At 41.5% G+C, this 14,622-nt stretch overlaps 1 protein-coding gene across 1 annotated transcript; it reads left to right on the top strand.

Moving 5' to 3' along the window:
* Positions 1-1,447: 1,447 nt before the first annotated feature.
* Positions 1,448-3,168, top strand: LOC140176171 (uncharacterized). The gene is made up of 2 exons (XM_072206062.1): positions 1,448-2,335; positions 2,629-3,168. The coding sequence occupies exons 1-2, from the start codon at positions 1,448-1,450 to the stop codon at positions 3,166-3,168; spliced, it is 1,428 nt and encodes a 475-aa protein (XP_072062163.1).
* Positions 3,169-14,622: the final 11,454 nt, after the last annotated feature.

The raw sequence follows: 14,622 nt of genomic DNA, 5'->3' as shown, positions 1-14,622 counted from the left end.
TCTCTCCTTAAGGAAGAAGTCCAAGGAAGCAACGGGAGTGTTCCTTGCCGACCTAGATGCTAGAGTCGAAGACAAACCCAGACCCGAGCCGGAAGGGAACTTGGAGAAATTCAGAGTCGGCAACACAGAGGAGAAGTTCACCTGCGTGAACAAAAACCTACCACACAACCTGAAGGGGCCCCTAATGGAAATGATCAGGGCTAACGGTGACCTATTTGCATGGACGCCAGCCGACATGCCGGGAATAGACCCCCAGCTCATGTCACATCACTTGGCCGTGATGGCGGAGGCCAGACCGGTAGCTCAAAGAAGGAAAATGTCGCAAGAGCGAGCAGAGGAGGTGGCCAGGCAGACGGCTAACCTCCTCGAAGCAGGATTTATTCGAGAACTTGACTACTCGACATGGCTATCGAATGTAGTTTTAGTGAAAAAAGCACAATAGGAAATGGAGGATGTGTGTAGATTACTCTGATCTCAACAAAGCATGCCCCAAGGACTGCTACCCCCTGCCCAACGTTGATGCACTCATCGACGTAGCGGCGGGATATCGGTACCTAAGCTTTATGGACACCTACTCTGGTTATAACCAGATACCGATGCACCGACCTGACGAAGAGAAAACAGCATTCATAACGCCAAGAGAGATATATTGCTACAAGGTAATGTCGTTCAGCCTGAAGAACGCCGGCGCCACGTACCAGAGGCTAATGAACAAGATATTCAGTAACCTCATAGGCAAAATGGTAGAGGTGTATGTAGATGATATCCTTGCAAAGACCACCTGGCCTGAGGACCTCATAAGCGACCTGGGAAACGTGTTCGCCTCCCTCCGACAACACGGTATGAGGCTCAACCCACTCAAATGCGCCTTTGCCATGGAAGCAGGAAAGTTCCTAGGGTTCATGATAACCCAAAGAGGGGTCGAGGCCAACCCGGAAAAGTGCCAAGCAATACTCCAAATGAAGAGTCCGGGCTGTGTCAAGGATGTTCAGAGGTTGTCGGGTAAACTCACCGCCTTATCCCGTTTTCTTAGGGCGTCGGCAGCTAGGGCGCTGCCATTTTTCAACCTTATGAAAAAAGGAATATTGTTTGAATGGACCTCAGCGTGTGAAGAAGCATTTAAGCATTTCAAAGAGATCCTCGCAACACCACCGTGCTCGGGAAGCCCAAAGCCGGAGAATCGCTCTACCTGTACCTAGCCATAACAGAGGAAGCGCTGGCGGAAGTTTTGGTACGGAAAGAAGGGAAGGTTCAACAACCAATTTACTTCGTGATTAAAGCACTGCAAGGAGCAGAACTGAGATACAGCAAATTAGAGAAGCTGGCTCTGGCATTGCTAACCTCTTCCCGAAGGCTGCGGTAATACTTCTAGGGTCACCAAGTGGTCGTGAGAACGGACCAAGGAATCTACCAAGTACTCCAAAAACCTGACCTAGCGGGAAGAATGATGACTTGGGCCATCAAGCTATCTCAGTATGACTTGCGATATGAACCCCGACATGCTATTAAGGCACAAGCAATGGCAGACTTCTTGGTAGAAGTAACGGGGGACCCAACCGAGGAGGCGGGCACACGGTGGAGACTCCATGTGGACGGAGCCTCCAACCAAACATCCGGAGGTGCCGGGATAATCTTGGAAAGCCCTACCGGGGTCGTATACGAACAGTCAATCAAATTCAAGTTTCCCGTATCGAACAACCAAGTGGAGTACGAGGCCCTTCTGGGCGCCTTGATTCTAGCTCGGGAAGTCGGGGCTACGAGGCTGGAAGTGTGCAGTGACTCACAGGTCGTCACCTCGCAAGTAAATGGAAGCTACCAAGCCAGAGACTCGCTGTTTCAGAAGTACCTGGAGAAGGTCAAAGAGCTGAGCAAACAATTCGAGGAGGTCGCGGTCCAACACGTTCCGAGGGAAAGGAACACACGGGCAGACCTCCTATCCAAGCTAGCCAGCACGAAACCGGGAGTCGGCAACCGGTCCCTCATTCAAGGCATGAAAAAAGAACCAGCAGTCGCCCTCCACCTGACAAAGATAGGCCCCTCCTGGATGGACCCCATCACTAATTTCCTTGAAAACGGCAAACTCCTTGACGACGAGAAGGAAGCTAAAGCGTTGAGAAGGGAGGCGGCCAAATATGCGATCATACAAGGCCAACTGTTCAAAAAGGGACTTAGCCAGCCCTTGCTGAAGTGCCTGCATCCCGACCAGACGGACTACGTGCTAAGAGAAGTCCACGAGGGGTGCTGTGGCTACCACATCGGGGGCAAAGCCCTAGCAAGAAAGCTCATCCGAGCTGGATACTACTGGCCATCGATGATCACAGACTCCAAAGAGTTCGTAAGGAAATGCGTTAAGTGCCAAGAGAATGCCAACTTCCACAAAGCGCCGGCAACCGAACTAAGCCTATTGACGTCCTGCCGACCTTTTGCATAGTGGGGAGTTGACCTACTCGGACCTTTCCCGGTCGGACCGGGGCAAGTCAAATACCTCATAGTCGCTATCGACTACTACACCAAATGGATAGAGGCTGAACCACTGGCCAATATATCCTCAGCCAATTGTCGAAAGTTCATGTGGAGGCAAGTGATAACTCGATTTGGCATCCCGGAGGTCGTTGTCTCTGATAACAGGACACAGTTCACCGACAAGAAGTTCATGGAATTCCTCACCGGTCTGGGCATAAAGCAAAAATTCTCCTCTGTAGAGCATCCCAGACGAACGGTCAACTTGAGGCCGCAAACAAGGTCGTCTTGCTGGGCCTCAAGAAGCGGCTGGATAACAAAAAAGGTGCATGGGCCGATGAACTCGCCTTGGTCCTCTGCTCTTACCGAACAATCGAGCAATCGTCCACAGGGGAAACCCCTTTCTGCCTGACGTACGAGGTGGACGTGATGATACCCGTAGAGATCGGTGAGCCCAGCCCACGATTACTTCTGAAGGGAGTAGAGGAAGTGGTGGAAAAGGACCTAGCAGATGAGGCTAGGGAGATAGCCCATTTGTCAGAAATAGCACTAAAGAAAAGAATGACCCTGCACTACAACACCAAAGTGCTCAGAGAGAATTTGAGCAAAACGACCTCATCCTGCGGCGCAACGATATCGGGCTACCGACTCAGAGAGAAGGTAAACTGGCGGCAAACTGGGAAGGCCCCTACAGAGTCAAAGAGGTGATTGGCAAGGGCGCCTACAAATTGGAGAAGCTCGAGGGTAAAGAGGTCCCGAGAACTTAGAATGCAGGTAACTTGAGAAGATTATATTCCTAGCTCAAACACGTCGATCAGGCGATCTGACGAGCTCAGTGATTTACTTTTGTTAAGTACTTATTATGACAATAGACTTGTTTAATTATCGATTAATGTTTTACCTGTTGATATTACCCTCTCATTTACTTTCGGCCATTTACGCATCCCACGACAAAAAGTTCCTTATAATACATGTTAAACGGGACCACAATACGGTGCCCCGGGACTGATCACCCCGGGAGCCAACTAAGCTAAAGCCATAACAAATGGCTACAGCAATAGTAAAGCCACGACTTGGCTTCATCGAAATACCAGCACAACGGTAAACGAACGCCACGACAAGCCAACACCAACAAAACGGTAACAAAACAGAACAAGTGCGTTCTACCAATAAATAGTTAAATGATGATAATCACAAGCCGACCAAGCGACTACTAAAGTATATTAAGGAAAAAGTTCCACAAGTTCTACAAACAAAAATACAAAGGTACAAGAGATCACATTTTGGGCATGTCGACAATCTTGCCATCCTTGATTGTTTTAAAGACCCTAATTGCCGACGTGTCGAAATCAGGAGCCACAATCTTCACCTGGGCTTTGAGCGCCTCTTCAGTCATGAAGATCGTGCATTTTTCCTGTTTCACGGTCTCTTTATGCTTCTTCTTAAGCTCCTCGGCCTCAGCTTGAGCAGCCTTAGCCGACGAAACGGCTGCATCGCGTTCCTTCTCCAAAGCGACCACCCGACCTTGCGCGGCATTGAGCTGGCTCTCCAAAGTTATCTCCCTCTCGGTTAGACGGGACACGGTGGCATCAGAGGTCTTCAATTTCTCCTCGGCAGACACGGCTTTCTCCTCGGCAGCTTTAAGCTTCTCCCCCGTCTTGGACAGCTACTCCCGAAGCGTTTCAACTTGAGTTTTGAATTCATTATTGGCCTTAGCAGCAGATTCGAGCTTCCTGCGGAGCGACTGCATCCCCGACAGCTCGAATTCGGCCTTTCGAGCTATTGCAGCACCGCAAAGAAGGGTACGGTACATCCACCTCGCCTGCCCCGCAAGCTCGGTGCCAAGGAAGTGATCCTCCGTGCCAGGGAGCAACTGGGAGTCTATAAAGGCCCCAGCATCGAAGTTCTTCTCCATCACGGTGAGAACTCCTTCGGGGCTGGAGGATGCCCTCTGCTTTTTGGGGGTAGGGATAAGCTTCAAGTCATCATCCTCTTGTTGAGTGGAGAACGAATGCCCGATGCCGGCCGTTTCCTCACGAATAGGAGAAACACGCGTCCCGTCAGAATTTTTATCTGACATCTCGGTGTCACGAGGTGAAGGCACCACCTGATCCTTCTTGTCCTCAGGAGGGTTCTCCGGCTTCCCGTCAGCCTTCTCATCAGCCTTCTCCTCATCGTTTTCTGCCAAGAAAGTCTTGAACAAACCTTCAAGCCCTGTCACTGAAGCAGACATCTCCACTACAACAAATAAGTAAACAAGTTAGTCGTGAAATCGGCATAACCAATCGAAGCAACAATAATGCAGGAAATGTCAAAACTACTCACAAATATAATTTCTGGCGACCTCCTGGTCACCCATTAAGAGGTGGGGATACACATGATTCCTCCCAAAAATGGCCAACAACACGTCGCCAATCTTTCTGTCCACAGCGGACATCCCCTTATAAGTCACCTTGATAAAGGAGTTGGACCCCGCCCCGAAACTCCAATACGTCGGGATGAGGCGTTCCCCTTCTAATGACAACCAGAAAGGATGGCAACCTTTGACTGGGCACACCTTAAAATACTTGTCCTTAAACCCAAGATAAGAGTCCTCGAACAAGCCAAAAATCCTCCGACCCTGGGCAGATTGGAAGGACATGAACCCTTTCCTCGCTTTCCCCTCCTTGGAAGGATTCGTGATGTTAAAGAAAAAAAGGAAAATGTCGACGGACACCGGCAACTCTAAATATTCACACACCATCTCAAAACAGTGGATGGAAGCCTAACTGTTCGGATGTAGCTGCGACGGCGCCATGGAGATCCGGTTAAGGAGCGCCATTTGAAAAGCAGAAAATGGAATACGAACCCCCACTTGGGTGAACATGTACTTATAGAACCAAATCCAATCGGCAACCTGGGGGAATGGAAATTAAGCTCATATAGCCGTTCGTTGGGGGCAGGAACAAAAACGTCGTAGTTGGCCTCCTGGTCAGTCCCGCCGCACAAGTACTCGGCTTGGCGGAACTCGGTAAGCTCCTCCTCGCCCATCTGGTTCGGGGAGTCCTTTACGTCGAAAGTCACCCAAGCGTAGGGGTCGTAATCCGCGGCGAAGGGGAAAGCTCGAGAGATGACACGAGGCATACCTACATTGGGGTACCACTCGGTTAGTCTATGAGGTCGGGAGTCCGAAAAAAGCCCAGAAACTATATTTAGCCTATCCAATAACTAAGATCAAGCATGACTAAAGAAGAATCCAAGTAAAAGCCTAAAAAGCTAACACCCTAGAATGGTAACCCCCCTAACGCACCTACTTGACACTATGATCATCTAGCATGCAAATCAAATAAGCAACATGCATATAGAAGAACTGATAATGAAGATAAAACGAACATAAGCAGAGGAAGAGGAGAAGAGTGCTTACCTGATTGACTGTGATAGCTGAGAGAAAAGCAGGAAGGGATGGATGCTCAAAAATGTGAAGATCACAGTAGGGAATTCAGGAAGGAAGAAGGAGAATGCAAAGAAAATGGAATGAGGACGAACAAGGAAATGGAGTGAAAATTGAGCGTGAAACTGGCTAGGGGATTAAAAAACTGACATGAAGCGCGAAAGGTAGGGGGTAAAAGAGTCTTTACTCACAGGGTTTAAAACAACCCATTATGAGCATTAAATGCCCGGAGCGAAGAACAAGGTAACGAACGGTTATTCCCATCAACAAAGAGATACGCGCGCAAGAGGTACGTCCTCTCCACGAGCGGCCGACCTGGCGACGACGTAAGGGAGAAAACATAACGTGCTACCAACAGCGTTCACGTCCATTGTCGGCGCGTTGGGGGCACTGTTACGGCCTGGCCCAAACAGTATACGGGCCGACCCGATCCGTGGACCACCCGAGCCGAACGGTCGGGCTTGAGCTGCTCAACCTCCTACCCGGACACGCATCCCTGATAGCTCTGCTACAGCTGTGCAAAGGAAGCTTCGAGGAAGGTGGGCCTGCCCTTGTGGGGCCCACCTCTGACATGGTATATATGGGGAGGGTCCTACCCCTCCCCCAAAGTACGTCACATACCATTCTCTCACCTTTTCGCCTGCACACTCGACTGACTAGAGCGTCGGAGTGTCTTTGCAGGTGACACCCCCCTCTCCATGCGAAGAGCTCGGGACGTCGGCCACACCTTCTCCAACCCAGCAACCCGGAACCAGGCGATTCCCCCTCGACAACCGAAGTATCAACCCGAACCGTCCGGTACCCGACCTACCGAACAATATGTATAAAATAATTGACAAGTGAGAGGATATAAAAAAATGATGTATCACAAAAATAAAGAGAAGATAAAAATATCTTGTTCATACAAAAAAAATTAAAACAAACTATTAATTGAATTAAAAAAAAAAGTTTATCTTAAGAGAAATTTAATACGGGTCAATTTTTACTCTCTTGATTATGTGGAGGATTTCACCATTCTACTGCTAATTAATAGTATTCGAATTTTTATTTGTAGAACCTTGGATAACAACATTAAAAATGTTAATGGTATAGTTTGGATCGATTTTCAATAAAGAAAACAAACTCATCAACTCTAAATATTTATATTGTCACTGCAAAAAATTATCATAAAAGCGACTATTTTTTTTAAAAAAAAGCACTCACTCAATGCCTAGCAATCGATTTAGCAATTAACTTGGGTGGTCGCTAAAATCTTAATTGCTAAATTAAGAATAGTAACCAACATCAGTCACGAATCATTAACAACCGATTTTAGTCACAAATTTTTAACCAAGGTCACCAAACTTACATTAAACAATATCGATTGTTAAATCGGCCACTATCAAATTAGTCATTAAGTGACATCCACCGTTTCAGTGGCTAAATTATTTACTGACAAAATCAGTCACTAAATTGTAACCAACGTTCTGGTCACTAAATCGATCGCAAATGTTTCGATAGCTAAATCAATCGCTAATATCTTACTTCAGAATATCAAAAATAGTTACTAAATCATTGACTATTACTACTTACCTAATTATAAATTTTAACTCATTGAAGATGGGTCTATTTTTTCATACCAATACCAAATATAGTTCTAATTCAATAAAATATAAATAATCCAAGATGTATTTTTCATACCAATATCAAATAGCATTCATAATATCTACATAACTAATAAATAAGAGTGATGTTCATATCATTAATCACTTAACATTTGATTAACACACTTCACTAAACAAAAAACATATATGACATGCAAATAATAACAAAATTATTGAACTAATTAAGAAAGCAAAAGAATTCACATCTTTCTTCTTCAGCCTCTTTGCTCTTCTCTGATCCTCTTCTAAATTCTTTTCACACTCACGCTCTTCAAGTTCACTGTCTTTTTTCTTCTCTTTTTGGAGTAGGCCTCAAGTATCTATCATAACCTCCTCTTTTATTAGAGCTTAGAAAAAGGCAACATAAATTAAAAGTTTACAATAAAGCATCATAACAGAGTTATACATCATAACAGAGTTATACAACAGAACACACTAATTAATAAAGAATTAAACATGTATTTCCATGTAGTTGTTGGTAAATCTTAAAGGTCCAAGGTTCAGGTTCCAGTTAAAGGAAGTAATTAGTAAATAATGGCATGCCTTATGTTTATATAATTAAATATATAGACATAAAATATAGAATCTGATTTGATTTTTGATATAAATATTGATATATTTTTTTACATATAGCTCATTTTTAATGCCTAATAATTATATCATATTATAAATTTATAATATATGAAAAAGTTAATGTATATACCAAGTTTAAGAATGCCTCACTATAAATTCAGTTATAAACCAGTACATGTTTTATTTTGAGATTAGACTGTATGTATTATTGATTGAAAAAATGAAAGAGTGAAATCTGAATTATAAGAACGTTGTAGAAGGAAACGTTTCTATTCGAGTGGGAATTCACTCTGATGGTTTTCAGTGACTAAGAGAAGGGGGTTGAATCTTTGCCCCTTTTTCACTTGATAACACTTGCTGATCTTTGAAACAACTTCAAGAGACTTTTTTATTTTTGTCTCGTACCCAGCCACGAGACTTTTCTTTTTATCTCGTCACCCGACACGAGATATTTTTCAGTTTTATCTCCTGGGCAGCAGGAACAGAAAATGGAGTAGAAGAAAGAGAATTACACCAAGATATATCCTGGTTCAGCTGCTAAGTGCAAGGCAGCCTACATCCAGTCTCCATCACAACAATGATGGAATTTCACTATAATCATTCTTGATTAAAAACACCAATTCTCCCTAGGAACTACCCTTCCTATCCCGGACAAGTCCAGAATCTAAACTCCAATCCTGAACTTGACTTGGTCACTGCCAAGCTTTCAACTGCTAAGTACTAACCCAACTTGCAAGGGGATTCCCACAGAATCATGAAACGCAACACAGATGTACAAAGGACCTCTAAGGACATCTATGGCTTTTTCTTTTAATTTTGTATACTCTGCCTTTTTCCACTCTATGACTTTTTCTTACAAACCTCACTGTTTACCTTTTTTCATGAGACTCAAGACAGACAAAATTAAATAGAAAATTACAAAATGAAAAACATTGAAGGAGAAGAAATTATGTTAGCTTAGGTAGCTATGAAAACCCTGTGCTTTGCACTCTCACTCCTTGCCTCAAGCCCTGGCTATTCACCCTTACTTATAGGGAGAAGCCTCCACGGTTGAAACCAAACAAACCAAGCTAATCTTCTTCTTCTTCATGCAAACCGGTTCGGCCAGAGAGAGAGAAGAGATAACCAATGCAAAACCCAACATGCAATTACCTCTAGTCCTTCCTTGGTCACCAATCTTCATCAATCCGAGCCCTCCATCCTTGCCTTGCTCTCCAAGATGGACTCCTGGCTCTTGATGCTTCATGATGATGATAGCTTCATCTGCTCCAACTTCTGCCTCCTCCATCACGTAGCCACTGTAGCTACCTCCTGTGGTGGTTGAGCAAAATTAGAGACAAGCCATCCCTCCAAGGATCTTCTTCTACTGACCGAAATCTTCTTCATCCATTTTTGGGTATGGAGAAGCCAAGATCTCTTCACCAAATCTTACCATAAGTGATGAGAATCTCAGCCACAATATACTTTTTGTTTTCTTTTTCTTGCCATCATTGTGATGGTCTTGTTGCTTGCACTTTCTTCTTTTCGATGGCTCAAAGTTTCTTCCATAGTTGCTGTGTAATGACCGAAAATAAGAAGCAAGATGAGAAAGAGAAGAGAGAGAAATTTAGACACTAACTAATGGATTTTGATAAAGTAAATTAAATTTCCACTTTCCTTGCATTAGGTAGCGTGTAGCATTGATGATGTCCATCAAATCAATAGCTACCTCTCTCTCATGTTTTCAATGTAAGTTTAATTTAAGTTAAATGAATTTGAAATCCATCCCATGATGAAAGTAGGATCCATTGGAAGCAATGAAACTTTGCTTTCTTAATGGTTTCGGACCATGCAAGCTTGCTTCTAGCTAGCAATTTAGTTTTGGGCTTAGTTCAACATGATTCTGGCCCATTTAACCACAAATTGCTTCAGCCACTTAATATAACAAATTTTGAACAAAGTTGAATGTTTACAAGCATATTGGGCTTGCAGCAATAATGATTCAGACTGGCCCAACAAATAAAACACTTCAGCCAACATTCATATGACAATATTGCACAAGGCTGAAATTTGATTTTATTGGGCTTATGATCTTTTCTTTTTTTTTTCGGCCCAATAAAAATCTGCACAAACAAAATTATCAATCAATACATGTGAATCAAAATTAAATTGACAATTTTGTAATTTAATTAAATTAATAATGTTTGTTCATCCTCAAATTAAATTTAGATTTTTCCAAACTCATCAATCTCCCCCTTGATGACAAACATTATTAAAATTGAAATGGAAAGAAATTAGAGTATTGAGTATTGAGTACTCCCTTTGAAGATTAGTATTTCTCTCCTTTTCCAATTGTCACAAGGCTCTCCCTTAATGTATGCTATTTCACCAAGGGAAGTATTAAACCCTGTAACTTTAGAAATCAAGCTTAAGACAACTATGTTATTCAACATTTTAAATTTTGAAATGTTGAATGCTTGATTTATGAGCAGAATTGGTTTGATAAGCAAAACTCATTTGTTATCATAAATTGATTTTCTGCTCAAACGCAAACAAAATTCTTGAATAGAGTTCATAGTAACCAAAAACACAATTGATAATTCAAAACAATTTGCTGCCAAATAATTTGAACAATATTTTTCTATCAACATATCAGAGCAAAAATTATCAGTTTACAGCAAGGAAAATATTTTCACTTAAACAGAGTCATATCAGAGCAAACAACTTATCCAACATATCAGAGCACAAGAAAATTATCACAACTAACTAAGTTTCAAATACCGCAAGCATTTCAACAAACAAAGAGAATTGTTCCCAATACAGCAAGTATTTCAAGAAAACATATCATAATCATTGGAACATAGAGTTTATGCACAGAGGTGATCATGAATAAAAAATGATTTCAACCCCTCTTCTTTCAATTTGTTCCAAATACAGCAAGCATTTCAACAAAACATATCATAATCATTGGAACATAGAGTTTACGCACAGGGGTGATCATGAATAAAAAATGATTTCAGCCCCTGTTCTTTCAATTTTTCCATCTTTTCCTCCCCTTTTGTCATCAATGGGGTCCTGCAAAATAAATAAAAATAACATACCAAACAGCAGAATATTTATTTTCCACCAAAACACAATGGTCCAGAGTATCCAAGTAGAATACCAAAACAAGAAAGCAAAAATTGTGTACAAGCTCCAAAGGATTCCTAAAAGATGAAAATTTCAAGGATTTTGGATCCTTTAAGACCGAATCATATTTTCACAAGAAAATATTTTTCAAACACCTTAATAAAATTCCATATCACACATGCATTTGAGCAAATAAATTTATCAATGACAATCAAAGCTCAAGTCGAAATTAATCCATAAAGTGCTCAAAACAGAGCCAGATCAAAGCAAAACAAAACAGGACAACAAATCAATGAAACATAACAAAGCAAAACATGGCAATAAATCAATGAAACATAACAAAGCATCAAATATACAGAGAGCAAAATAACAGAGCATTCAGCAGCAATAGCAGCAACAGGGAGTATTAAATGCTGAGTGGAGAGAGAAGATTAGGTGGTTATTACCCATTAATGAGCGCGGTTATTAACCAAGGAGGGATTTTAAATTAAAACTGAATGGTTAGCTCCTAGAATCAAGGGATGAGGGAAGGAAAAAATTTGATTTGAGAATAACTTCTTCCTACAAGATTTGAAATGATAACTTCCCAAAAGTATTGTTAAGAAATGAGGAACTCAAAAATGGATCAAAGTAAGGTCAAAGAAATTTGGTGGGGCCCAAGATAATTAATGTCTGTTCGGTCTCTCCCTGTATTATGGCCCATTCATCACAACCTGAAATTTGTCTCCTGCCTTCCTACGAGACAAAACTGAACAGAGTCAAAAATTTCATAGATTATCAACAGAACTTAATTCTATCATTCCCAAACTATTTCTCAAGGAACAGAATCTGTCTTCACAGAGGGGTTTTGTAAAAATGTCAGCAAGTTGGTCTTCAAATTTTACAAATTGAAGATCAATAGTACCCTTTTGCATATGTTCTCTAATAAAGTGATATTTGATTTTAATATGCTTGGTTCTTGAGTGTAGAACAGGATTTTTAGAAATATTTATAGCACTCATATTATCACAAAATAAGGGTATACTATTGATCTTTAATTTGTAGTTTTCCAACTGCATTTTTAACCAAATTAGTTGTGAACAACATGCAGATGCAGAAATATATTCAGCTTCAGCTGTGGATAGAGCCACTGTGGCTTGTTTTTTGCTTGACCACATGTTGAGTAAGCTTCCAAGGAAGCAACACATGCCCGATGTGCTTCTTCTATCCACTCTATCTCCTGCATAATCTGCATCACAAAACTCTACTGCACAAAAATCATCAGATTTTGGATACCATAAGCCATAATCACTGGTTCCCTTAATGTATCTAATGATGCATTTAACGGCCGAAAGATGGGATTCTTTTAGGTGAGATTGAAATCTTGAACATACACCCACACTTTGAACTATATCCGGTCTAGAGGAGGTAAGGTACATGAGAGATCCTATCATTCCTCTATACCTTGTTTCATCCACATTTTTGCCATTATTATCCTTTTCAAGCTTAGTGTTTGAATGCATTGGTGTTCCCATTGGTTTGGAATTTTCTAGGCCAAATTTCTTGATTAATTCGTTGGCATACTTTCCTTGGTGAATAAATGTACCACTAGGAGTTTGTTTAATTTGGAGGCCAAGAAAGAATGTTAGTTCCCCCATTAAACTCATTTCAAACTCACTAGTCATGAGTTTTCTAAACTCTTCACACAAGGACTCATTGGCCGATCCAAACACAATGTCATCCACATAAACTTGAACTAGGAGAATGTCATCATTAGATGCTTTAATAAATAAAGTAGTGTCGGTGTTACCCCTTTGAAATTGATTTTTCAACAAGAAGACGCTAAGCCTTTCATACCAAGCTCTTGGAGCTTGTCTAAGGCCATAAAGAGCCTTTGAAAGTTTGAAAACATGGTTTGGAAATTCTTTATCTTCAAAATTGGGGGGTTGGACACAAACACTTCTCTATCGATAAAGACATTAAGGAAAGCACATTTGACATCCATTTGAAATATTTTAAAACCTTTATGGGCAGCATAGGCAAGAACCAACCTAATTGCTTCCATTCTAGCTACCGGAGCAAAAGACTCATCAAAATCTATACCCTCTTCTTGATCATAACCTTGGGCTACTAATCTAGCCTTGTTACGAACAACTTTTCCATCCTCACCTAGTTTATTTTTGAAAATCCACTTAGTACCCATAACCTTCTTACCATCCGGATAGGACACTAGTGTCCAAACCTCATTCTTGTCGAATTGAGCAAGCTCTTCTTACATGGCTTTGACCCATGATGGATCTTCAAGAGCTTGTTTGACATTGTTGGGCTCCATTTGTGACAAGAGGGCAAAATTGCTTGGTTCGATTTGCCTTTTGGATGTTGATCTTGTTGTTACACCTTGTGAGGGATCACCAAAGATAAAGTCATGAGGATAACCCCTCATGGACTTCCATTCTCTAGGCTTTCGGAGTGGAGTTGAGCTTTGATGAGCTTCTGTGGGTTGTTCTGTTCTAGTTTCTCTTGCTGGCTCAGGAGACAAAATGGAAATGTCTCCTCCATCTTGACGAGACAAAACGGGATTGACAGATTCTTCATTTTGAGCAGACTTGGGATTCTCTTCACTGGTTTCCTCGTTGACAACATCTTCACAATCTGTATCATCTTCTATCACAGCATTGGGAATTGGATTAGAATCACAAAAAGAGACATATATAGATTCCTCTATGGTCTTATGTTCTTTGAGATAAATCCTATAGGCCTTGCTAGTGGTAGAGTATCCAACAAACATCCCTTCATAGGATTTTAGATCAAATTTACCAAGGTTTTCTTTATTGTTAAGTACAAAGCATTTGCATCCAAAAATATGGAAATACTTAAGATTTGGAAGGGTTCCTTTCTATAGCTCATAAGGAGTTTTCTTCAACTCTTTTTTAATAATGGTCCTATTCAAAATATAACAAGCTGTATTTACAGCTTCAGCCCATAGAAATTTTGGAATCTCATTCTCACACAGCATGGCCCTAGTCATCTCTTGAAGGCTTCTATTCCTTCTCTCAACCACTCCATTCTGTTGAAGGGTTCTAGGGCATGAAAAGTTATGAGCAATTCCAAAGTCATCACAGAATTTTTCAAAGTCTTGGTTTTTAAATTCTCTTCCGTGATCACTTCTTAAATGGGTAATTTTTAAATCTTTTTCATTCCGAATTTTTTTGCAAAGGGTTGAGAAAGCTTGGAAAGCATCATTTTTATGAGCAATAAAAAGTACCAAACCAAATCTAGAGTAATCATCTACCACCACTAGACCATAGTGTTTACCTCCTAAACTTTGAGTTCTTATTGCACCAAAAAGATCAATGTGTAACATCTCTAATGGCCTTTTGTTTAAAATTCCATCCTTTGGTTTAAAAGAGGATTTTACTTGTTTGCCCA

The sequence above is a fragment of the Arachis hypogaea genome, chromosome 11, assembly GCF_003086295.3.
Source record: "Arachis hypogaea cultivar Tifrunner chromosome 11, arahy.Tifrunner.gnm2.J5K5, whole genome shotgun sequence".
NCBI classification, from domain to species: domain Eukaryota; kingdom Viridiplantae; phylum Streptophyta; class Magnoliopsida; order Fabales; family Fabaceae; genus Arachis; species Arachis hypogaea.
Note: the sequence above shows the minus strand (reverse complement) of the source record. Positions and strands in the feature narration are given on the sequence as shown.

What these genes read in the sequence shown, in the direction of transcription:
- LOC140176171 (XM_072206062.1), top strand. Translation starts at nt 1,448, where the DNA reads ATGACTTGGGCCATCAAGCTATCTCAGTATGACTTGCGATATGAACCC. An exon ending in TCACAGACTCCAAAGAGTTC is followed by an intron (nt 2,336 to 2,628) that starts GTAAGGAAATGC and finishes CTCTGATAACAG; the next exon opens with GACACAGTTCACCGACAAGA.